This window comes from Sabethes cyaneus, chromosome 3 (genome assembly GCF_943734655.1).
Source record: "Sabethes cyaneus chromosome 3, idSabCyanKW18_F2, whole genome shotgun sequence".
Taxonomy (NCBI): domain Eukaryota; kingdom Metazoa; phylum Arthropoda; class Insecta; order Diptera; family Culicidae; genus Sabethes; species Sabethes cyaneus.
The window spans coordinates 238,704,763-238,728,328 of NC_071355.1; the positions used below are offsets into that span (position 1 = coordinate 238,704,763).

The 23,566-nt window shown below is 38.5% G+C and overlaps 1 protein-coding gene across 2 annotated transcripts in view; it reads left to right on the forward strand.

Annotated features, from left to right (window-relative positions):
- The window catches only part of LOC128744061 (reticulon-1-A-like), a 34,993-nt gene extending 11,899 nt beyond the window's left edge, over nucleotides 1-23,094 (forward strand). For both annotated transcript variants that reach the window (XM_053840819.1, XM_053840818.1), the window contains exons 2-5: nucleotides 20,378-20,585; nucleotides 20,654-20,862; nucleotides 20,945-21,050; nucleotides 21,118-23,094. In XM_053840819.1, the coding sequence (XP_053696794.1) occupies nucleotides 20,378-20,585; nucleotides 20,654-20,862; nucleotides 20,945-21,050; nucleotides 21,118-21,172 (578 nt within the window). In that variant the 3' untranslated portion in view covers nucleotides 21,173-23,094. The remainder of the gene's footprint in view (nucleotides 1-20,377; nucleotides 20,586-20,653; nucleotides 20,863-20,944; nucleotides 21,051-21,117) is intronic.
- Nucleotides 23,095-23,566: the final 472 nt, after the last annotated feature.

Below are 23,566 nucleotides of genomic sequence, written 5' to 3' on the forward strand. Positions count from 1 at the left end.
GCTCTATAAGTTTTCTCACTTATTTTGAAATTAGTTGAAATTTAAAATTTGCACCTATTCGACTTGGTGAATGAAAAACAAATTTAAACCCTAAACATTTCAGTGCTGTGCGGAACAAATTCGGCCTATAAAATGATGGTTTTAAAAAGTTATGTACTTTTTTCTCGTTAACTAAACAATGCAGCATTGGAACAAACTTTTCTTTTATTGTTTTGTTAGTAGACGACAGCTCGGTCTCAGTATCTCCAAATGCATTCATTGTTTTGATGACAAAACAAGGAATGTTTTGTTAGGATTCCAATAATGATATGGTCTTTGTTAACGGAACCACTAAGTTTTCCATTCCTTCATTCCTTTCTGCCTTTCTTCTCTCAAACAGCGTTGCATTTCCTTTTTCCGTTAACGGCTTTTACTACCTCGTGATTTTCTTCTGTTCATTAACTCTGTTTTTCCTTATTGGATTATTTTTCCTGTTTAGTCGATCACATTTCCCTTTTCATTTGCCATTTATTTTTCTAGCTTAGCTTAGCTTAGCTTAGGTAGACTGCCAGTAGCGGCACTCCGTGATTGGCCGAACCAGTAAGATTGGACAAAGAACCATTAATTAAATAGTGCTTGGGAGTAGCATGACATTCTCATTGTGCAACTTCTACTGATTCAATACTTTGAAAATTGACGGGGGGTACCACTGCATCTCCACAAGTATCACGGGATAGGATTTATGTTAGTAGGAGAAGGTACAGATCAGGTTTCATCTTGGTAGATGATATGATCCTAAAGTTATAAAAGCCTTTGTCAAGCTACTACCAACGAAACAAAAAAAAAGTTGGTTCCAATACGTCGTGTAGTTTCCGAGAAAAAGGTCCATAAAGTTTGAAAATCGTGGTTTTCCAGGAGCGGCGTTTTATTCCGCTGAAGTTGTTCCACGCCGCACTGGAATGCTTAGGTGTATGATCGTTTTTCGGCCGATTCCCGTGGTCGGATCATTACAAAATCAGTATCAAAACAAGCGAAAAAGACTGCAGAATCAAAATCTGAAATAAATAAAGGTTAAAAATAATGATTTTTTCAAAAATTTTAGTCGTTTATGTCCCCTTAATGAAGACGCAGATAATCACATATTGCTAACTGGCTCACAAAACCAGGAGCAGTGAAACCAATAAGCCTTTTCTTGAAGCAATTGGTCCCTGAGTTGATAAGTATCTCTACACTCTTGCCAACGCAAGTATGTAGAGACATACCGCCCTACACGCTCTTGCCATTTCCATTTCCTTTTTTCAAGTTAAAACAGGTATGTCTTGCCCTCTCTGCTCTTTAGTTAACCATCCGCATATTTATCTATTTCTTTTTATTTCAGATTCATATTAAGATGCATCTTTTCTTTAATAGTTTTCCCGATGTCCGTTTACTATTACTCTTGCACAGTTTCCGTTCTGATTTTTGCCACTTCCTTTTCTGATTTTTCTCCCATTCTCATTTCGTTTTGGCATTCGCCATTTCAATTTTTTCCTATTTTATCTCAAACCCATTCCATTTTTATTTTCTCTGTGTTTTTCTAAATTTCTGTACTTCGTTTCGTTTTCCTTCTTCAAATTTCCAATTTTTCCTAAACTTTTAGTCTTACATTTTTGCTTTTTATTTTGTTTCCTTCCGTTGCTCCGGCTTCCTTTTCTCTGGTTTTTCTCATTTCTCTTTTCAACGCTATTTTTCCATTACCCACAGTATTCACCGGTATCTCTTTCTTAACTCCTTTACGTTTCGTTTTCCTGATTTTTTTTTTCAAATTTTCTTTTTCCATACCCAGGTTTTCTTTTCTCATTTATTTTTCTTCTTTCCATTTCTTTTTTCCCTTTTTTACTTCTGCTTGCTGTTTTATTTTTTACAACATTTTTGTTTCTCTTTTTTTCTCTTGACTATTTCTTTTTGTTACTTCTCACTTTGCCCTTTTTGTTTCACTTATTCCTTTTTTCATTTTTCCTGATTTCGCTTTACAGTTATCATATGTCTCTCATTTTAATTTTTTTTTGTAAAGCAGGAAAAGTCATACAACAACTACAAAAACAGCTAAAATGGTAAAACTTATTTTAACGATTTTTCATTTATGAGAAACTAGTTGGGCCCGAATCTTACGATCCGGAAAACTTAAATGTCTGTTCAGAATTCCGAAGACTGTGGATACATTCCATTGGCCAGTGTTTGCAAAGATGTTTAATCTTTGTATTAGTTCTTTGAGTTCTTTTATTGCATAATATAGCTCTAAGAAGTTGTACCTAAAGGAGTCATAGCCGGAAACTGAAACAAATCGTATTGGATTTTATTTAACTGAATAAAAGCTTCTGGCTGTTTGCAACACTTATGTAGTCTGATTGGAGTAAAATGACGCTCAGAAAATTCTTGATCGTTTGCTATCATTAACTCATTTTTTAAAATTTTGCGACTTGGTTCGGTCTGATTTAACACCGACCATATGATATCGCGACATGCAATCGAGTTGAGCAGGCGAGTCTAGCAGTCGAATCAAGCAATCGAGTCAAGCAGTTGGGCCGAGCAGTCGAGTCGAACAGTCAAGTCGAGCAGTCAAATCAAGCAATCGAGTCAAGCAGTTAAATCAAGCGATTCAGTCAAGCAGTCCGGACGAGCAGTTGAGTCGAGCAGTCAAGTCGAGCAGTTAAATCGAGCAGTTCAGTCGATCAGTTTAATCGAGCAATTAAGTCGAATAGTCCAGTCGAGCAGTTGTAACGAGTATAGTCGAGCAGTCGAATCGAATAGTTTAGTCAAGCAGTAGGGTCAAGCGGTTAAGTGGAACAGTTGAGTCGAGCAGCTCATTCGAGTAATCGACTCGAGCAATTCATTCGAGTAGTCGAGTCAAGCAGTTCATTCGAGTAGTCGAGTCGAGCAGTTCATTCGAGTAGTCGAGTAGTTCATTCGAGTAGTCAAGTCGAACGGTTTATTCGAGTAGTCAAGTCGAACGGTTTATTCGAGCAGTTGAGTCGAGTAGTCTAGTTGAGCAGCTGAGTCGAGCAGTTGTATCGAGCATTTGAATCGAGCAGTTAAGTCGAGCTGTCGAATCAAACAGAAGTCAAGCAGTTGAGTCGAGCAGTCAGATCAAGCTGTTCAGTCAAGCAGTTCAGCCGAGCAGTTGAGTCGACCAGTCGAGATGGCCAGTTGAACCGAGTAGTCGAGTCGAGCAGTCCAGTCAAGTAGTTAAGTCGAGTAGTCCCGTCGAGCAGTTGAATCGAGTAGTCTAGTCGAGCAGTTGAGTTAAGCAGTTGGGTTAAGCAGTCTAGTCGAGCAGTTGGGTCAAGCGGTTCAGTCGAGCAGTTAAATCGAACAGTTGAGTCGAGCAGTTCAGTTGAGTTGTCCAGTCAAACACTTGAATCGAGTAGTTAAGTCAAGCTGTCGAATCAAACGGTCAAATCAAGCAGTTGAGTCAAGCAGTCGGGTTGAGTGGCTAAGTCGAGCAGTCTAGTCGAGCTGTAGAATCAAGCTGTCAGTTGAGTCGAGTTAACAAATCGCAAGCAGTTGAATCGAGCAATCAGGTTGAGCAGTTGAGTCGAGCAGCCGATTTGAATAGTCCATTGAGAGCAAATTGGAGGTACGCTATGTAACTCTATGAGGTGCAACTACTTTACTTTTGCTCGTCTTGAATGTAATCTGGTATGATTGGTTTGAGTCTTTGCTTAATGTGGGCGATTATTACCACGAAAATACATATCGCGCTCCTTGTTTTGGCGACAGACATAAGCCTCTTATATTTATGATAATTATGATAGGATTTTTCTATTTTTGCTGAAGAGATAGAAGGTTACTGTCTTCAGCAAATTTCTTGTAATAATATGCTTTAAAATTTTTATTTTGAAACGATGATTCTACAATTGATGAAGGGACGGTAAGGGAAAGTAATGAAGAAGGATTTTTTCGGGAATGAAGGGGAAGGGTGGAAAGGAAGGGGGGGGGGGGTAATAGGTAGCTATGGTTAACAAGTTGTCGCTGTGACTCCTATCTTTTGTCCAATGCTGGAAGGTGCATGGGTCGAACCAAGCTGTAATCAGAGATTATAACCGGATTTGAACCCACAACACCTGCCAGGGCGTGTCGCTCACTGGTACCCGTGTACCTTTGAACCACAGAGGCGCTGGACTGGTCCAGCGTAAACCTAAAACCAAGTTTTCCACTCAAAACTCTAATGCGCACCAAAAAAGGTTCTGAACAGTGTGCTGTGCGCGGTTGAATAGATTGTGTTGAGCTTTCGGTTGATCAATTGAGGGTTAAAAATTAATTTTTAATAAAAGTCCTCGATATTGCAAGGTTTTAAGTCTTAAATTTCGAAAAAAACATCCCGATTTAGTCAGTTTCCCCATTTTGTCAACCCAAAATTCAACATGGGACTGATAAAACCGGAACATTACTGTATTGCTTTTTTCTTTTTCGCTCCCTTTTTTGATATTCTTTTCCTAATGAATTTTTCAATTTTTTTCAATTTCTTTTTCATTTCCATCTTTTCTTGGTCGCCATTCAATCCTTTTTGTCACTTTGTTTTACTCTATTTCCTGCCTATCTGTAGTCTAATTTATTAATTTGCAGTTCACAAAAAATTTCAGTCGCACTACCGATTACTGTCTTTCCTTATAATTGTTTGCCTATAATTTTTCTTTTCATCCTTTCGCTGTTTTTCTTTCGTTTTATTTTCCAGCCTTTTCTTTTTCATTTGTCTCTTCCGTTCCATAGTCAGTTTTTCATCACCCATTTCTCAGAAAGAGTAGAAGCTTTCTTTTTCTAATTTCCCTAGAAGTGGAAATATTTCCATTTTTGTGTTTTTTTCTTATCAAGCCACTTTCGTTTTCGTTTCTCATTTCTCTTGGCTATATTTTTTTAGTTCTGTCATTTTTTACTGCAATTTTTCTCTCACCTTAATGGAAGTAATATTTTCTTCCGTTTTTTTCTCAGTTCTCATTTCCTTTACCATTCTTCATTCTCATTTCGCTTTTCCATTACGCTTTTTATTTTTTCCCCATTTTTTTTGCTATCTTATACGTTCCTTTTCCACACTTTTCTTTTTCTATATTTTTATTTCATTTCCTTCTTCGATTTCCTTTTATTCAACTTTCCTTTTTAATGTCGTTTTCCCGTTTTCTTTTCCTGTTCCTTTTCGCTCTTTCTTTTTTTCTTTTCTTTTTTTTCCTTTGCCTGTCTTTTTTCATTTCCTTTTCTGATTTTTCTTTCCAGTTGAAAATTCGATTTCCGTTACCCATATTACTTTGCAACCTTCTTTTCCTATTTTCCGTTTTCCTATTTCCAATTTTTCTCTATTATCTTTTCATTTCTAACTTTGTTTTGTTGCTTTCATCCGATCTTCTTTCCCACTTTTCTACCCATCGTCTAATTTTTCAATTTATTATTTCCGTTTTCCTCTCCTTAAGTTTGCAATACACTCAAGTAGCTTTTTACGCGAAAGATACGTTTCGCGTAAATCGAAATCGCGTAAATTCCGAAATTCGCGTAAGAAAACCTCGTGAGCTAATCTAATCTAATCTCACACTAACGCAGCCAATTCTGGAAGGCATTCTGGAAAATGACGGTTACTTGAATCAATCATTTTTCTTGTCAACGGCCAGGCCAACTGCGCAGCATGTACCGCAGAGAGAACTCCAAGGAATCAAGTGGAACCAGAAAAAATACCTAATTCCATTGAACTCCTTGAAATAAAGGGGAAAGGAAGAAAGCGTGGTCCTCCCGTACCAAACGCTTCCCATATACATAGATAATGATTTATTTGCAGTCGTTGGGAGTGTCTTTGCTAATAATGGTTAAGTGATACTTCGGACCCTCAGGGATGAACTAATGGCATTTAGACCAGAAGCCAGCCTGCAATTGGCCAAGGATATAGCGCCTTTTTCTGAAAATAGATTAGTTTGCTCCTAGCTTGGCTACTCAATTATACAAACTGAAGTATTTAGAGGTATGGTCACGTGGAGGCGCTAGGTAGGGGCTTGAGATGGCTAAGGCTATGTGGGGCGCTTTTTCCTAGTCCTTCCCCATTTCATACCCACAATAAGCATAACAATAAACTCAGAGCACATCCACGTAAATTCCAAAAATCGCGTAAAAAACTGTGTGAGTTTCGAAATTTGCGTCAAAAAAAAAACCGTGAAAATTCCGAAATTCGCGTCAAAAAACCGTATAAATTCTGAATATGGCGTAAAAAAACAAACCGTATAAAAAGCGAGTTTAGTGTACTTAAATTTTTCAGTCCAATTTGTGCTTATCATTTTTTTTCTGTTTCTTTTTTAAGTGGTTTTAACTCAGAATCTTTGTCATTTATCAAAAATTACTGGTACTCTTCTTGATATGGTTCTCTTTATTTACTTTTTTACCTTCTCTTTCATTTCCATTTTTCCTTTGTTTCTCGTTTTCCTTTACGTTTTATTTTCCTGATTTTTCTTAATCATTTTGGGCGACCCATATTAAGTTTTCCCTGAGAAGAGAAAACTCATCTCTCTGTTTTTCATTTCTCTGGAAGAAGAGTTTTTCAACATTTCTCATCTCATTTGGCTATTTCTTTGGTTCTTTTTCAACTTTTATCTCCCATTATTCTTTCTTATTTCACTTGCTCATTCTTATTCCCTATATTTCTTTCATTTTTCTTTTTTAGATGACTTACAATTTTTCGTTGTCATTTATTTTTTCCATTTGTTCATCTTTTTTTGGAATTTTACCATTGTAGGTGTGGCTCGCACCCACACTCTTTCGGTTGGCACCCGAATACTTTAATCACTAAGCTACTTCTATGCGACAATATTATTTTTGAGTGACTGCTCTTTGTTTCTGTCGCTGAGAAGACAGACTGTTATCTACTCGGTCAGTGCGATAGAAACAAGCAGTGCGTTGCGGACAGTCGCTTCGACAAGTCTTGTGATTAAACCACCAAACCATCAAGTGTGTTTTCTTTTTTTATTTATACTCCTATAAAACTATACGCGGTCATGACGTAAACTCTTTTGGAAAGGAAAGAAGTGTCTGGTGCGAAGAATGATAAATTAAGATGAATTGTAAAATTTCGATATAGACCAAAACTATGTTGAGTTATGCTTTTCCTTATTTTTTTCCGGTTTTCACTTTGTTCTTCTCATTCCGTTTTCTTGTATTGGTTTCTTCTTTCCCTTTTCCTTCGCTATTTTTCTGATTCACTTCTGCTTTACATCTGCTGCTTTAGTGCTTTCCTTCTTCCCTTTGCCATTCATTTTACCTTTTTCGGTTTTGTGTCTCCTTCTATTTCTCATTTCCTTTTTCTCATATCCTGTTACCATTCCCGCTTGCTCAGTAGCTTCTTCGTTTCGTCCTAAATCTTTCTTTTTTTCAATTGCCATTGTTCTATTTCCTTACCCCAATTTCACATTTCCCTATTTCATTTCTCACTTCCCTTCCCTACGTCCCTGTTTCTTTTTCTCTACTTTTCTTCTCTATTCAATTTGTTTTCGTTTCGTGGTACTCATCGAAATTTTCTATAACTTTGACGAAAAACACTTTTTTGCTGTGACAATCTTAATTTACGGAAATAACCGGAATGTATGACCAAACGCCTCCGCGCTGGAGTTTTAACCAGGGCACTGACATCTGTGCATCGTTTGGTCAGGAGTGTTTTTAGGTTTATAACACCAACTTCTACTTTGGGCCCACGGAAAAATCCTGCCACAGATAAGAGAGTATTCGTAAGGTGCTCGCATTAGCTGTACTTTAACTCGCACATGAATTAGTTACAGCTTTGTACAAATCGTGTAGGGAGCGAGCTAGGATTCTACACGACGAAAATACACGGCGTTTTGTCAGAGGCCTGGTTTTGGTTACAGCCAAGGCTTTGTAAAAAAATATATCTATTGGTATTAAAAGTTGACCTCATCAAACAACCAGCTTTTTTCGATAAAATAATCCCAGCTGTGCATTGGCGGATGCGTTTTCTCCATCCATGCCGATTGTCGGTAAAGTTACTCTTATCCCACCTACTTCGGCGTTAAGTTTAGCGTGTCATTGACGGGCGGTTACCCTCTGTCGCTACGGTTCATACTTAATGCCAGCCATCGCTTTTTTCCTTGTTAATTATCCTCCAGGAGTTTTTACTGTCGGTCTATCGTTCTTGGAAAACTGAATTGTTGGACAAAAGCTATACTTCACTTAATATGGACAAAACATGTTTCACATTTCAGGGTAAATCTATAAACAAACCTAAAGCGCATATATGGGAAATCCTAATTTACTTTTTCTATGCGAGTTGCTTTCCATGGAAAACATAGTAAATTTGTATTGCACATTTTTCTTAACTTCCTTTTCTTATTACGCGTAATTCTGCTATACGTAAAAGCCGAGATTTTTATTTCGATTGTTGCATCAACAACGTTCCGTTCGAAATGAAGCATGTACCAGGGAGCACAAAAGCCGGATTAACGGATTAAACGGATTGGATATCGTACTTATTATAATTACACAATATGCCAGGAATCTCGAATTATTTTATTTCTCTTAAAAAATCCAATTTATAATTTACTCAATAGATTTATGATATCAGAAACATGACCCTTGTAATATGGGAAATACCTTGTTTTTTATCTTCTCCAACAATTCCGACTACTCCGATGATTCAAGCTGGACCTACTGGACAATCAAAGAAATACACCACCGGAACATCCCAATTGCTAAATCCGATGTAATTGAAAGACAGCTTTGGATCTTGAAATTGCAGCAAAGGCCGGGCGTCGCCATCTCTGTACAATTTAACTCTTCCATTGGGATAGAACTCAATCGTAACATACAATGGTTTGAGCTGCGAGAGCAAACCATTGCTGGCTTGCTCGAGCAAAACAACTTGGTTTCTGGTGCTATTGGGTGCTGTTCGAATGTACCGACGAACTGCGATCCGCTGGTTGTTCCAACCCGAGAGAACTGGAAAATAGAATTTTCTTTTGGTTAACCGCCATTTAAAAGCAAAACCTTTTTCAATTTTACCAATTTCATGCATTTCAACGTTGTCATAAGGGTATGCAACCGGTGCTAGCCGAAGATGGCCATCATTTCTTGCCAGAACTCCCAGTCGAATTCGGGTCACGTTGGCCGTAGAATGAATGTGCCGAAAGTTAGCCATTGAAAAATATGGATGCATTCCATTGTAACCATCGACTGAGTTGTATTGTAGACAACCAAGGGATGCTAAAATTAGCAAGTTGCGAAAAATGAGGCAAAATATTTTTTTTTCAGTGCAGAAACTGAAAATTAAAACTAACCTTGAAACTGGTTGTCGTATTGCGCCGCACTGAGACTAATGGCTACTGAAAGACAAAACACCACTAGTTTCCCCATGACTACGAACTAAATTGCGGATGTGATAAAGCGGTTATTTATATTCTTTCAAATGTTTGCCCAACTAGTCTTAGTTTATTTGAACTATTTTATCTTTCCTTTTCCAAATAGACTAGAGCTACACTTTCTCGGTAAAAACTAATCTGCTTTATCTGCCATTCCCCCCATAAATATTCGGTGACAAAAGCACGTCAATGTTGCTAAAGCACGTTTTTCTGCTAAATGATATTAGATTTTATTTTTTACATTTAGTTCTAATAGGCTTTTTTACACCATACATAGAATATGTGTATTTCATTCTGGAATACATTGATGTCTTCTTCATTTCTTATTTCCAAAAAGAGCTTCATGTCGTCGGCACATATTAGCACTTTAGGTTCCTTGAGAATAAAGGAAATGTCGTTTACATACAAAATAAAAAGAAGAGGTCCCAAATGAGAACCTTGAGGGACCCCAGAAATGACTTGAATTGGATTCGAGTTCTTTTCGTAAAATTTAATTATTTGTTGGCGATTAGATAAATACGATTCAGGACATTTCAGAAGCCCTGGTTCAATTCCAATCTTTTGCAATTTGAAAAGCAGCATTGGTATGATGTCAATGCGATCGAATGGTTTGCTAAAGTCCGTGTTAAGTGCTGCTACATGGCTTCCATTATCCATTGCATTCATGAATAGTCAGTCTATGAATTCCAGTAAATTTGTCATAGTCGAGCGTCCTTTGAAGAAACCGTGTTGCATTTCTGTAATTCTGTTTTTTAATTTGAAGGAATAATTTTTCATTAATAATTGCTTCGAAAAGTTTGGGATTGCAAGAGATTATGGCAATACCGCGATAATTACGTACGGCAGAATTCCGACCCGATTTAAAGATAGGTACTAGAAATGAGCTTTTCCATATTTTTTGGAAAAGATTCCAGTGATAAGTTAAAAAGCCAAAACAAAAGAGCTGTAAGCTCCATTGTAATGTTTTTTTTATGAAAACTGGAGGGATTCCATCCCGTCCAGGGCTTTTTGAGGCATCTAAATTTTTTAAAGCCCGAAAAATATCCTGAGCATGAAGTTGGTTGACGCCTATATCCATTGAAAATTCTGGATAAAATGAAAAACAGTCGCGATCGCGAACTTCTTTAGAAAATGTTGTATAAATTTCTTGAAAAAAATTTGCAAAGAGATTACAAATCTTTTGCGAGCTATCCCCAACACTTTCATCAAGATGCGTTAGTAATTAAAGAAGTTTTTAGGACTGGACTTTATTTCAAGTTCAATTTTTGAATTGTACTCTTCAAATGCATTGCTAATTGCTAAATTTAGCTGGTTGCAGATGTCCAAATATATTGTTAAATTTTCACTATTGACGTGTTTTTTTATAAATTTTATGGACTTTTTGTTTGCGATTTTTCGTTTGCGATCGTTTCTTGTCTCATTTTCCCTTTTATTCTCTACCGTTTTCCCACCTTTTCTCTCACGTTTTTCCTTGTTTTTCTCTTTTCTGCATCGGTTTTCCTATTTTTTCTTTCTTTGTATTTTTTTCTTGTCTCATTTGTTCCTTATTCCTCATTCAATTTCGTATGTTCCGTTCTTCCTCTCATTATGTTCGTTATCTTCAACCGGTTTCGGGTAAGTTGTTATCCATCTACGGGGTCTATCTACGGTCCAACCTTCCAAAGTCAAAAAAAATAGCTAGCTGCTTAAGATTCCTACCAGTTCTACCGTTAGCACATTGATTCCGTAATTGAAGTTAAACTTCAATAAACTTACGAGAGAGAACTCGAAGAAAAAAACTGGTATGGAAATAAGAAAAACGAAGGAACAAATCGTAACTCAACAACGGGACGTAAAAAGCGAAAAAAGTGGAAAAGAACAAACTGGAAACAAAGGAAAAACGGGGCAAAAAAGTAGAGACTGGACAGAAAAAGAGGGACAACGAGGAAAACGAGAAAGAATGTGTGGGTAAACTGAACAGAAAAGGAGAAAAAATGGAACAGAAAACAGAAAGGACAAAAAAGGAGGAAGAGCAGGACATAATAAGAGGTAGAAAGGAATCGTCGAAAACGAAAAAAAGAAAAGGAACTAACAGTACAGCAAACAAAAAATCAGTCTGGAAGATACGTAAAACGGGGCAGAAAAGAGGAAAATTAAGACTGAAAAAACGGGATAGGGCAGATGAGAAAGAGGAAACCACAGACAGAAAAAAGAGAAAAAGGGAGGAAAACGATACAAATTAAATAGAGGGAATACGGGACAGAAGAAGAAAGAACGCAAAGGAAAGAGGAAGAACGAGACAAGAATGGAAAATGGAACAGAAATCAGGAGAAACCAAAAGACAAAAGAAGAATAGTGAGAATTTTTTTTGTTTATTCAAATATGTTCAAAGAAGTATGCTGTCTTCAGTAAAGTTGTACAACAATTTTTCGGAACGGATTTTCGTTCTCATTTATCAATTTAATTTTTCTTTTCTTTCAATTTGCTATTGTTAAATTGTTCAGTTCTGCTTCTGCTTTTCATTTCCTTCCTGTTTTGCCATTCTTTCCATGTATCTCTCTTATTTTTCTGATTTTTTTTTTCATTTTTCTGTTCCACATTCAGTTTTTTCTCCCCCTGGAAGGGGAAGTATTTGCCCTCTTCTATATCTTTTTCTCTTGGTTCATTTTTTGTTTTCGGTTTTTATGCCTATTGGCTATTTCCCATAGTTTCGTCCTTCTTTATCTCCAATTTTTCGTTCCTATCATTGCCTCATTCCACTCTCCGATTTTTATTCCATTTTTCTTTTTTACCGTTTATTTTTTCATTCTAATTTCTCTTTTTCATTTATCTTTTCCATTATATCTTTTACGTTTATTTTTCAAAGATTCCTTTTTCTATATTTTTTATTTAATTTTTCGATTGCACATTTTCCACTCCTTTTTAATATTCTTTTTTCATTTTCTTCTTCCATTTTCGCTTTATCTTTCTCGTTCCGCTCCCGAATATTACTTACATTCTCCCTTTTCTTTTTGGTTTTGTTAATCATTTGGTTTAGAGCAACCTCGAGTGATTAGTCTTGACCTTGAAATGCGGTCAAACATATTTTATTAATATTTTTTGAAACGATGGTTCTAAAATTGATGAAGGGACGGTAGGGGAAAGTAATGAAATTTGTTTGGAAAATGAAGGGGAAAGAGTGGAAAGGTAAGGGGGGGGGGAATACGTAGGTACGCTTAACAAGTCGTTGTGACTCCTACCTTTTGTCCAATGCGCACCAGCGCCAGCGTGCCCCGACGGTAGGCACCATAACAGTTTGGTCCTACAACAATGCAGTCGATAATCGTCTATCTTCTCGGTGGTAGAAGCGGTGGTCGCACCAAACGCTCCTCTGCTTTAATTTTTACATTTATGGTTTCCCACTTTCTTTTTTCATTTCTTTTTTTCAATACCCTTGATATTTACACTTGCGCAATAGTTCTTTCTCGTTTCGCCCTATCATTTCTTTGACCTTTTTAATAATTTTTTTTGGGTCGCCTTTCTCATTTATTTCCCTACTAGCTGACCCGACAAACTTCGTATTGCCACAAATTAACCTGTGTTGTACATAAATCATGAATCTCGGATGATCTTTGTCACTATCTCGAGTTTTGCAAGCCCCCCAGTGGGCGGCGCTTCCGACGGCGGGTCACCGGCAACACTCGCGACCGGCTCGTCCTGAATGATCTAGTGTTACTATAGATAGTTTTTGTGGTCTTGTTATTGATTAATGTTTTATGGAAGAGTCTCGAATTTCTCGAGTTGGATTAGTTTTTGAGTTTCGCAAAAATTTCTGTTTTATTTGTATGAGAGTCCATATCCCCCTACCACAGGGGTGAGAGGTCTCTAACTATCATAAAATAAATTCAAGACTCAAAAATCTCCTACATGCTAAATTTGGTTCCATTTGCTTGATTAGTACTCAAATTATAAGGAAATTTGTATTTCATTTGTATGGGAGCCCACCCTCTTAAAAGGGAAAGGGGTCGTAATACACCACAGAAAAAAAATTCTGCCATCTAAAACTCTCACATGCCAAATTTGGTTCCATTTGCTTGATTAGTTCTAAAGTTATGAGCAAATTTGTATTTCGTTTGAATGGGAGCCCCCCCCCCCCCTCCTAAAAAGGTAAGAAGTCCTAATTCATAATGGGAAAAATGGTTGCCTCCAAAAACACCCACATGCCAAATATGGTTCCATTTGCTTGATTAGTTCTCGAATTATGAGGAAATTTGTATTTCATTTGTGTAGAAGCCCCCCCTCTTGAAGTGTGGAAGGATTCTAATTCACCGTAGAAAATATTTTTGCCTCCAAAAACCTCCACATGCCGAATTTGGTTCTATTTGCTTGATTAGTTCTCGAGTTATGGGGAAATTTGTATTTCATTTGTATTGGAGCCCCCCCTCCTAATGTGGGAAGAGGTCCTAATTCATCACAGAAAAAATTCTTGCCTCCAAAAACACCTACACGCCAAATTTGGTTCCATTTGCTGGATTAGTTCTCGAGTTATGAAGAAATTTGTATTTCGTTTGTATAGGACCCCCCCCTCCTAAAGTGGGGAGGGGCCCAATTCATCATTGAAAAAAAAATTGTCTCCAAAAACACACATATGCCAAATTTGGTTCTATTCGCTTGATTAGTTCTCGAGTTATGAGGAAATTTGTATGGAAGCCCCCTCTCTTAAAGGGGAGAGGAGTTATAATTCCTCTTATAAAGAGGGGAGGGGTCTCAATTCACCATAGAATAAATTCTTGTCACCAAAAAAAACACCCACATGCCAAATGTTGTTCTATTTGCTTGATTAGTTCTCGAGTTAGGAGGAAATTTGTATTTCATTTGTACAGGAGCCCCCCTCTTAGAGTGGGGAGGGGTCCTAATTCACCGTAGAAAATTTTCCTGCCCTCGAAAACCTTCACATGCCAAATTTGGTTCCATTTGCTTGATTAGTTCTCGAGTTAGGAGGAAATTTGTATTTCATTTGTACAGGAGCCCCCCCTCTTAGAGTGGGGAGGGGTCCTAATTCACCGTAGAAAATTTTCCTACCCTCGAAAACCTTCACATGTCAAATTTGGTTCCATTTGCTTGATTAGTTCTCGAGTTATGAGGAAATTTGTATGGAAGCCCCCTCTCTTAAAGGGGAGAGGAGTTACAATTCCCCTTATAAAGAGGGGAGGGGTCTCAAATTACCCTAGAATAAATTCTTGTCACCGAAAACACCCACATGCCAAATTTGGTTCTATTTGCTTGATTAGTTCTCGAGTTATGCAGAAATTTGTGTTTCATTTGTATGGGAGCCCCCCCTCTTAGTGGGGGAGGGGTCTCTAACCATCACTAAAACCTTTCCTGGCCCCAAAAACCTCTACATGCAAATTTTCACGCCGATTGGTTCAGTAGTTTTTGATTCTATAAGGAACACAGGACAGACAGACAGACAGACAGAAATCCTTCTTTATAGGTATAGATTTGTTATTAAATTCTATTCAATCTTCCTATTTTCATTTTCATTTCCATGTCCCAATTTCACATATCCCTGTCAGTTCCTTTCCCAGTTTCCTTCCCCTCTGCCCTTTTTCATTTTCTTTTCCACTTGATTGCATTTCTCTGTTCTTTTTTTTATTATTCCTTCCGTTTTCTGCTTCTTTTTCTGTCGAATCCCTGTCCCCTTTTAGTTTTCCAGTTTTTCTCATCGCAAATAAGTTTCTTTGAAAGCAAACAATCCATCTTATCCAGGCGGAATTTGAAGATACTCGCTTTTACATCTTTTCACATCGAGAAACCTGCCACCAGAAATACGTGCTTGACATAACCCTAGCTGTCCTCAGTTCTGGGATGGGAATGTCAATTCATCAGAATGGTTTGGTTTGGACTGTTCATATTTTTATTTTGAACTTTTTCCTTCGTCCGCTTTTAAGTTTTAATGAAGTGTGCAATAGACTGGGAGAAGCCAGCTTGAGTAAAGCTCATTGTCTTATACAAAGTGGCACAAAAACTCAGTATATTTTAAAAAAGCCTATAAACATAACATTATAATTCAAAATCAATAAATCACTTATCTATACAATACTTGATTTTCTATACACATTTTACAATTGCACAAAAAGTGATTAAATGACACGTTATTTTCGCGACGATGTCACTCCAAGCGATCTTAAGCTTGCTTCAGATAATATTGGAACAAAAACAATTGCGTGTATTTCAGTTATTTATTATTGAATTCAAAATCTTTTCTTACAAAAATGTAGCATTTTCTTCATACTTTTCGAAAAAAATACGGATAAAATTATTCGTCACGGTTTCGAAGGAATTCTCGAACTTTTCCTGTAATATGGCTCATTAGGCGGCGCACACTTTCTTCGTCCATCTCGTTGGGTCCATCTTATTCCACCAGGTCTTCATCTGATTGATGTCTTTGACTGCATACCATTCTTGAACGACTTTGCTGTAATGACAGCTTACCAAATCTGGCCAAAACATCACGGGATGGTGGTGGGATCGAATGAACGGTAAAGATCGTTTTTGGAGACACTCCTTTTGGTACAGTTCCGACGTCATTGTCTTATTTGTAACGAAAACGTTCGTTTTTCTGCGACAGCTGAAAATGCCCTGCCAAATCATAAATTATCGTGCAAATTTGTTGGCAAAAACAAGTTTAAATTTGCTTAGAACATCCTCCCGAGCCGTCGCCAAGTAAAATTTTTGAAGTCAGCCTTGACGTAGGTTTCATCGTCCATCAGAAGACACCCGTCGAACTTGGTTAGCACCCGGTCCTATAGCTTTCGAGCACGGAATTTGACCACACTATTCTGTTTCATGGTTCGGTTTTGGGGTTTTGCTAGCTCGATACGACTTGATTCCTTCCCGGAGTCGAATTCTCCTCACGGTACTATGGGCAGCACCGAATTTGCCGGTCAAATTATGGTCCGACAGATTGGCATTCCTCTTCATGGTCTTCAAAAGCTTACCACGCAGTTCGTTTTGCGAAATGTCAAAAATACATAGGTGAAGCTAACAAAATTTCCGACACGTGGGCACCAAGAACTTCCAAATCCACCCACCAAGAGCCCCACAATAGGAGCAAAAGGTTGTTCCAATTCTAAATGAAGCAAGTTTTAACAAATTGGTTTATGAAGTCCATAGTTAGTGCGGTACGAATCGACACGAATCTGAAGCCACGACAGAACAGCAGGGTAGTCAAGAAGCACCCAACAGAAGCGCCTATAAGGACAGTCAAAAGCACCAATCGCGGCTCAAAGGGCGCAATCCCAACTAGCAGACAAAGTGCCTCATGATGAGAAGGTAGCGCAACAAGGTTCCTCCAGGGTAGCATTCCGCAAATTTTGCCAGTCTCAGAATTAGATCTAATTCTAGCTTTAAAAGCGTTCGTCGTTATAGAAAGGTCATAGTGGTCGTAAACGTCATGAAATTCAGAGCACATCGCCTGGACTGGTTTGTGCTGTCCGTATTGAGTGCGGTGGTAGTCGAACCGAAGAAATCCACGAGATCTTAGCGGTCGAGGCATTACGTTTATGTTTACCAACGCCAGAAGTTCAGGAGCGTCAATTTCGGAATTCAACAATTGGGCGACAAAGACGACTCTAGATAGATCCATTCTTTTGCTTAACGTTTCGATATTCAGCAGCTTACAGCGGTCCTCATAACGAGGAAGGTTACGAGGGCCCGACCAGGGTAGAAATCTTAGTGCGTGTCTAATAAACCTCCGTTGGACTTCTTCGATTCTAGCTCACCAATCATTTGTAGACGGGCTCCATACCACAGAAGCTGTATCCAGAATGGATCGTACAAGCGAGAAGTAAAGAGCACGCAAACAATATGGATCACGGAATTCATTGGCAACACGCATGATAAAACCGATGTTGCGATTTGCTTTAGCAATAATGTTCGAGTAATGGTTGTGGAAGGTCAATTTAGCATCCAGTTCAACTCCTAGGTCCATAACAACACTGACAAATTCCAGACCAGCCCCTCCAATTTGGTAGATGTACACGATCGGTGTTTTGCTGCGAGTGAAGGTGATGATTGAACATTTAGAAACACTGATGATGAGGTTGTTTAAGCGGCACCATTCCGTAAACTTGTCGATAAGATCTTGCAATCTTCCACTGACCGCACAGTGATGAATATTTGAAGACCGTCAGCGTATAACTTGCGGCCAGGCGGTATAACAAAACGGCCCTAAGTTACTTCCCTGTGGAACTCCAGATTGATTGCAGAAACTGTACAATTCAGCGGAGCCTTACTTTACTGCAAGCTGACGATTTGTAAGGTACGTTTGAAGCCAGCACACGAAGCCTTCAGATGCGCCCAATCGTCTCAGTTTGCGAAGTAGTATTTGATGGTCAACGCGGTCAAAAGCAGCTTTAAGGCTTTAAGGTATATACTGTGTCCACCAGAGCTGCAACTTCCATCTGACGTAGGCAAAATGAACAGAACGGCAGTAGACTCGTGTTAATTGAGCGTTTAGGAAAAAAACCATGTTGCTTTCTGGAAATGTAAGACTTCACTTTACTAAACAGCAGTTTTCCCTCGAGGATCTCCAAAAGCTTCTTCCGAAAGCCGGCACATAGCAAAGTGATGCCACGGTAGTTTGTTACGTCACGCTTATCTCCCTTTTTGTAGATAGGAAAGATGTAGGACCTTTTCCAAGGCTCTGGAAACTTGCGCTGTTCGAGCGACATGTTGCATAGCTTTTGCAACAGCCTACATAATGCTTCAGCACATTTTTTGAGTACAACAGACGGGATTCCATCTGGACCCGCACTAAAGTTGGTTTTCAACTTCAGAAGTTCCGCTTCAATGTCCGCTGTCGAGAAATGAGGAAGTCCAAATTTGTGAAGTTGAAGCCGCTTTGAACTAAATACACTAGACAAGCGTCTAGCAAACATGTTGCAGGTAGTTTGGATATAATCAGACACTAAATCTCCGAAAAACATACCAGAAGGAGGGCCATTTTGTTCACGTTTAACGTTTGGGTTTCTTCTCAAATCGTCCTGTTTACGAAGCATGAATATAGGTACCGGTTATAAGCCCTTATCTGGTTGAAAGCACGCTTCGTCACGGGATTACGCCTATTAGTGTACCTTCTCAAGGCAATTAATGATAAAGGTATAGTTTTGTCTAAATGACATTTGAAAGCTATCCAGTATAACGTGACGCACGTTCACGCACAGCGAGAATAGCAAAGGTTTCAAAATGCTACCTTGTGTAACCTACCAGAACCGTTCTGGAACCATCTCGATTGCAGTGAGCCCAATTCAACGACGGCGATTCTACGATTGTGTTCATATGAGTAAAGCGAGAAAGGCAGGCAAGTTGACAGTAGAATGCGGCTTTCAAATCAGTGTAAATGGCGATCTGATTACCCTATTCTTTGATAGGCAGACAAAGTGAGGCAAGCTCCAGCAAGTCACACAAAATAGCAGATGATAATAAATAGTGGCTTTAAATATCTAAGGCGCAAATATGGGAAATCCTCTCTTTGACCCCTATGACGCCACCTGAATGCTTTTAACTGTCTCATGCTACCCTCTCGTTTGCATTCTGTTGACGCTCAATTTTCTACTATGGCTCAAGACGTGAACAGAGAGGGTTATTCCTTGTCTGAGGTTTGTTGTACATGAGTGGCGTTTGTGACAAGCCTTGCCCTTCATTTTCATGATGGCCAATGGCCAAATATCTTTCCTCTAAAACGGCAGATGCTGCGTACGTTCTTCTGAGTACGGTTCTTCAAGGCGTGGCATGGTGCTCCGTCTGTTTGAAACACCATGGCTCCGATGAATAATGTTCTGTAACTCAAGGATGGTCATCTCTTTCTGGAATAGATTTTTTGAACTCGTTAGCCACTTTTTCAACCGCCCAGCTAGCTCTGGGGTACGATGCTGTCCTAACAAGCCCGTCATCGTATGTTCATGTCTCGACTAAGCGATCAATAGGAGATTTGCACTTGCCCCGTAATTTTGCTGTACTCTAATAACCGGCTGTGAAGTCTGTCGATAATAAAAGGGTCAAGTTCTTAAGGACGTTTATACCCATGGCTTTGCTTTTAGCCACTTTTTTACCGGGGGAGAGCTCAAGAAAGGCTTGCTTCAGAAACTCGGTACAGAATCAACGTTAAATGATTATTGTTTTTGTTTTTTCTACTTGTAGCACCGTGATTGCACCATGCAGTCTTTTTTTGCGATTTCCAGTACCGTACAATCGGAGCTTTTCCAGCATATTCCTTCGCTTCTGTCTGTTGTTTTCAACGCTTCGAAACTTACATCAATAGCTGGACACACTAAAGAGCCAACCAGAATTGTGTGTCAATGCTATTCTGACAGTTTTCCCATGGCGGATTTTTATTTAGGCTCTGAAGGATTATTTCCATAATTGATGGCCACTAACAAACACTCTCAAACTAGAAAACTTTATTGCGAAAGTCAATCGGTAAAATGTCTGAGAAGGTTTTTGACAGCGAAAAATTTTACGTCTACTCTCACGCGTGGCTTACTATGATCGTAGCAACCGATATGCAACTAAATTAATAACAGCACCTTAGTTACAGCTTCGGGCAATAACATTGGAGGGGTATAACAACATAATTGAAAAATTAGAAAAATTCGTAGGTACCTAATATGAAAAAAGTTTTTATTAATTTGACTCTAGGTAACTGTTTTAGTTAACTTGGAAGAAATTTTTGCTAATTTTAGCAGGGAAAAAAGCAGTAGTTTCCCGTGCAAGTTTTCCTCCGGTCGTTCGTACCTACTAACAGAGCAGGGTGGACGACTGAATAATTCCTTACCAATTTAGCAGATTATCGCTGTTTCCTTTCCGGTGCTGGATGCATTACTCAACCAATCGAAAGTTAGAAATAGAAACAACAGCTACTGTTTATATGGGGACGAATTTTACTTTGAATTTACTTGTTTACATGTATTCCCGATAAAATCAATCCATGTGGTTTGTTTACGGTAGAAAAAGTTTAAGACTGTTCTAATCATCTTTTTACTCCTCTCTTTCTCTCATTCCAGTGGAATCCTTGATCTATTGGCGCGATGTGAAGAAATCCGGCATCGTCTTCGGCAGTGGCCTGACCATCTTGATCGCCATGTCACTGTTCTCGCTGATCAGTGTATTTTCCTACGTTTCCCTGCTGGTTCTGTTCGGAACGGTTTCGTTCCGAATCTATAAGAACGTACTGCAGGCAGTGCAGAAGACCTCCGAGGGACATCCCTTCAAGTAAGTGCTATCTATCGGTGTGAACTGATCTCGTTTCAAAGTCTGAACTGGATTCTTTCCCGTTGCAGGGAATACTTGGACTTCGATCTAACACTGTCGCAGGAGAAGGTTCAACAGCTGACCACGGTCGCCGTGGCACATGCCAACGCTCTGCTGTCGGAGCTGCGTCGTCTCTTTTTGGTAGAGGATCTGGTCGATTCAATCAAGTTTGGCGTTGTCCTGTACTGCTTGACCTACGTCGGTGCCATTTTCAACGGAATGACCTGTGTCATCATTGGTAAGGCCCCCCAACGGCTCAAAACCGTAGGAAAATCATTCCTAATTTGCCAATTTTTTGCTTGTTCCATTATCTTTTGCAGCATTCGTTGCACTCTTCACCTTACCAAAGGTCTACGAAAACAACAAGCAGTCGATTGATGCTTACTTGGAGCTTGTCAGAAGCAAAATACTTGAAATCACCGAAAAGTGAGTACCGTGAGCTTACGGCGAGGGTAAGTCCTTTTTCATTCACGATTTTCCTATATATTTTTAGAGTAAAAGCGGCCGTTCCACTGGGCAAAAAAGCCGAATCTGACAAGGAGAAATAAGTCGATAGATCGTAATTGTAAAAAAAAACAAAACAAGTTTTATTTTTAATTTATTTAACTTGATAAATCTTAGCGAGGGAGAAAGCATGTAACAAGCAACAAATAAGATGTGCAAGAAAAAAAGAATATTAACGAAAAATCGAATCATTTTATTTTCAACCAAATTAATTTGAGATCCGTCTTAAGGCAAGTTCAGCTGAACCTTGAAATCTAGTTGATAAACGAGTTCTCATTAATCACGTTTACGATTAAAATACAAACAAACAAAAAAAAACTCAATAAATAGATAACTGAACAAAACGATTTCTCTTTCTGTTACCCTTTATTTGATTGTCGTGATTACTGAATGGAAAATAAACGAAACAAACAATAGGTAAAAAAGCAGAACTCACAGACACATTCATTCAGAAGAAACATTAGCAGAAGTAACATGCAACATAGTAATAGCAAAGTAAAACTTTTCACTACAAAACAAACAACCCTTCAAGGCACTAAATGTGACGAAGGAAGGATTAAACTGAGATTGACAAATGTTTAAAAATAACTAGAATCTGAGGACCGCCGTTCTGAAGCGGAATCTTTCATTACAGTCGTCATTGTTTTTCGGTTGTTTAGTGAGACAGAATAATAATCGTTAATCAAAACAAAAAAAAAAACTCAACCCAAAGCAACCAAATAAAGAAACAAATACCTACTTTTCATCATTCATCGGATAAGTATACAGAAACAACAGTGTTCATCCCGTTAATTTCCCATTTAATTCTCGGATAGCCAGCCAGCCAAATGCACCACGAAAATTTTTGAGTTTTGTGTGTTTTAATTGTGTCGTCATAAGCAAAGTATTAAATTGACTCACACACCACCTCCCTCCCACACACACAAACACACTTACTAAGCATAGAGGTTAGTTTCCTGTCCGGTTGTTCTGCGGAAAACAGAAAAACTCGGTCGCGCCTGGTTTTAGCTCGCTTAAGTGGTTCATTTTTGTTGCCCTGTAGCCTGTGCCCCGCACCCGTATCCGCGTCGTGCTTGGTTTGACCCGCTTTGTTGTGTCATCATCGAGTTTGCCTTTTTTGCGGTTCCTTCCGGCCGAAACCGCTGGGAGCGCCCCATGTGTGAGACATGTCCATTTTTGTCCTGTTGAATCTAGCTAACCCGAACGGAGGTATTGTGCGAAAGTAACAAAAAATTAAAAGAATAGAAATCTATATAGAAGAGCAAGCAGCCGCTTTAAATCTCTGTGTGTACAGCAAGCAAGCAGCAAGGGGAGGAGCAGAAAACAAACACAAACACGCTATATTCATATATTATATTCGTCTAAGAATTAAGGCTTGTGTTTGGAAGTGAAGCGAAATCATCTATAGTGTTAAGTGAACGGGAACACAAACCACACTACTCCTCGTCAAGTCTATTTAGCCTTTAATTCTGTTGAAGTTGTGCATTATTTACCCAAAAAAAAAGATAAGAGATAAAACACTATCGAATCTTTTTTTCGTTAACTCGTTATCGCGCGTAAAAGCTTTGTTTTTAGTGTACATTTTAAGCATTAAATCACCTTTCGATTCACACCCTTTTTCTAGAAGTAAATTCGACAAAGATATAAGAAAACTCTTAAGATTGAGAAGAAAAAATGAAAATCACAGCAGCAATGCAGTGTGACACGGTCGTCATCTCAGAGGATATTCATGACTACTTCACACACGCTACGAGCAGCATAAGCACATAAGACGAAGAAACAAAAGATAAAAAAAAATGAAAGATAAAAAAGATTGCTTACAACAAAAAACTTTATTATTATAATTATTAGTATGACTCATTGAAAGATGCGGTAATAAGAATAGTAAGAGGGAAAAATGTCATCAATGCAAGAAGAACTGGAAATACATAAATGAACTGGAAAAATCAAAAGTCCTAGTCCCGGAGAGAGACCGCATCGTTTTGAACTAGGTTTTGAAGATGTCCGCTAACCAGTGCTTGGATCGAGAACAAAGTTGGCTGTGACTGTGATCGAACCGTTTTTCGATCTGTCAAATTAATTTTCAATGGTGAACACCAAACTATTGGAAGAGTTTAGTAAAAAAAAGTCGCTAGTTAGCATTGCTTAAAATCAAAATGGTGAAAACTGATGGAAAATTGTGAAAAATTCAAGGGTTTCGAATTGTGACGTGACTGAAGTTATTGATCAGTGTTATCAGTGCATAACCGGAAGATGCATTCAAGGAGTCAAAAACCCTTACAATTTATTCGAAACTGAAGGCTTGTATGAAAGCGTAGTAGACAAAATATTCAAGCATTTTTTGGAATTCCTATGGCTACGTTGCAGAATCATATTTCTGGTATGATAGCAAGCTCTAAACTAGGGCCAAGAAAGACTATTCATGACCGAGCAGGAAT